This window comes from Monopterus albus, unplaced genomic scaffold, assembly GCF_001952655.1.
Source record: "Monopterus albus unplaced genomic scaffold, M_albus_1.0 scaffold40.1, whole genome shotgun sequence".
Taxonomy (NCBI): Eukaryota; Metazoa; Chordata; class Actinopteri; order Synbranchiformes; family Synbranchidae; genus Monopterus; species Monopterus albus.
The window spans coordinates 3449668-3450576 of NW_018127920.1; the positions used below are offsets into that span (position 1 = coordinate 3449668).

Below are 909 nucleotides of genomic sequence, written 5' to 3' on the forward strand. Positions count from 1 at the left end.
AAAAAATAGTACTAGAATTGATGAGTTTAAACATAAATATAAAGGTATGTGTCAATCAAGATATGGGCAAGAACAGGCGTAACGATTAATCAGGTGTAACATTGTGGGTGTGGTGTATGAATGTTAACACTTTGTAATAATTCTTTAGTATATTACTTGTGTGGTGTAGAAGATAATTATTTAAGAATGTAATTATGTAAGAATGTTAACACTGTTATATTTTTTTAGTATATTACTTGTGTGGTGTAGAAGATAATTATTTATGTAGAGATACTGCTTGCAAACCAATGATGTAAGATGATGTCATGGGGTAGGACTGGATAAGTCTGACTTCTTCCTACTCCATTCAAGCATGTACTAGGTATAAGCAAATTGATATTGGATTAGCATTTGTTGGATATGTGTAAAATTATGTGTGTTGATATATCAACTGTCTTTACATGCTTGAAAGAATAAATAAATCAAATAAATCAAATTTCACTCTTGTTTTTAAAGTCCGTGAATAGATATTCTGAAATCTTAATGAAAGGTTCTTTTATATATTCTCCATCTGTGAACGGCTTCCCGTGCCTGACTATTTCCTGAGCGCCCACAAAACTAGCATAATCTTAGTCAGAGACTTGGTTCCGGTCCCACTAGTATGAAATGTTAGTTTGAAGCCTTCTAATAAGTGTAACACTAAACTGCAACTTACCAGGGAGTAAAATTCCAGAAGAAATACATTCAAAGACACGTCTTAGAGCATCACCGGGGCTGAGGGGAGCAGATGCACTACTGATGGCCTTCTCGACTAGTAGCTCCATGGCCTGAACAGAACGAACAGTGAAGAAAGCTTAGATGCCAGGCCCAAAAAAAAAAAAACAAACACAAAAAACAAACAAAACAAAAAAAAAAAAACAACAAAAAAAC

General features: G+C 34.0%; 1 protein-coding gene across 1 annotated transcript in view; it reads right to left on the reverse strand.

Moving 5' to 3' along the window:
- The window catches only part of zfr (zinc finger RNA binding protein), a 62063-nt gene that overhangs the window by 4745 nt on the left and 56409 nt on the right, over nucleotides 1–909 (reverse strand). Inside the window, exon 18 of the mRNA XM_020599179.1 lies at nucleotides 695–806. Coding sequence (XP_020454835.1) covers nucleotides 695–806 — 112 coding nt within the window. The remainder of the gene's footprint in view (nucleotides 1–694; nucleotides 807–909) is intronic.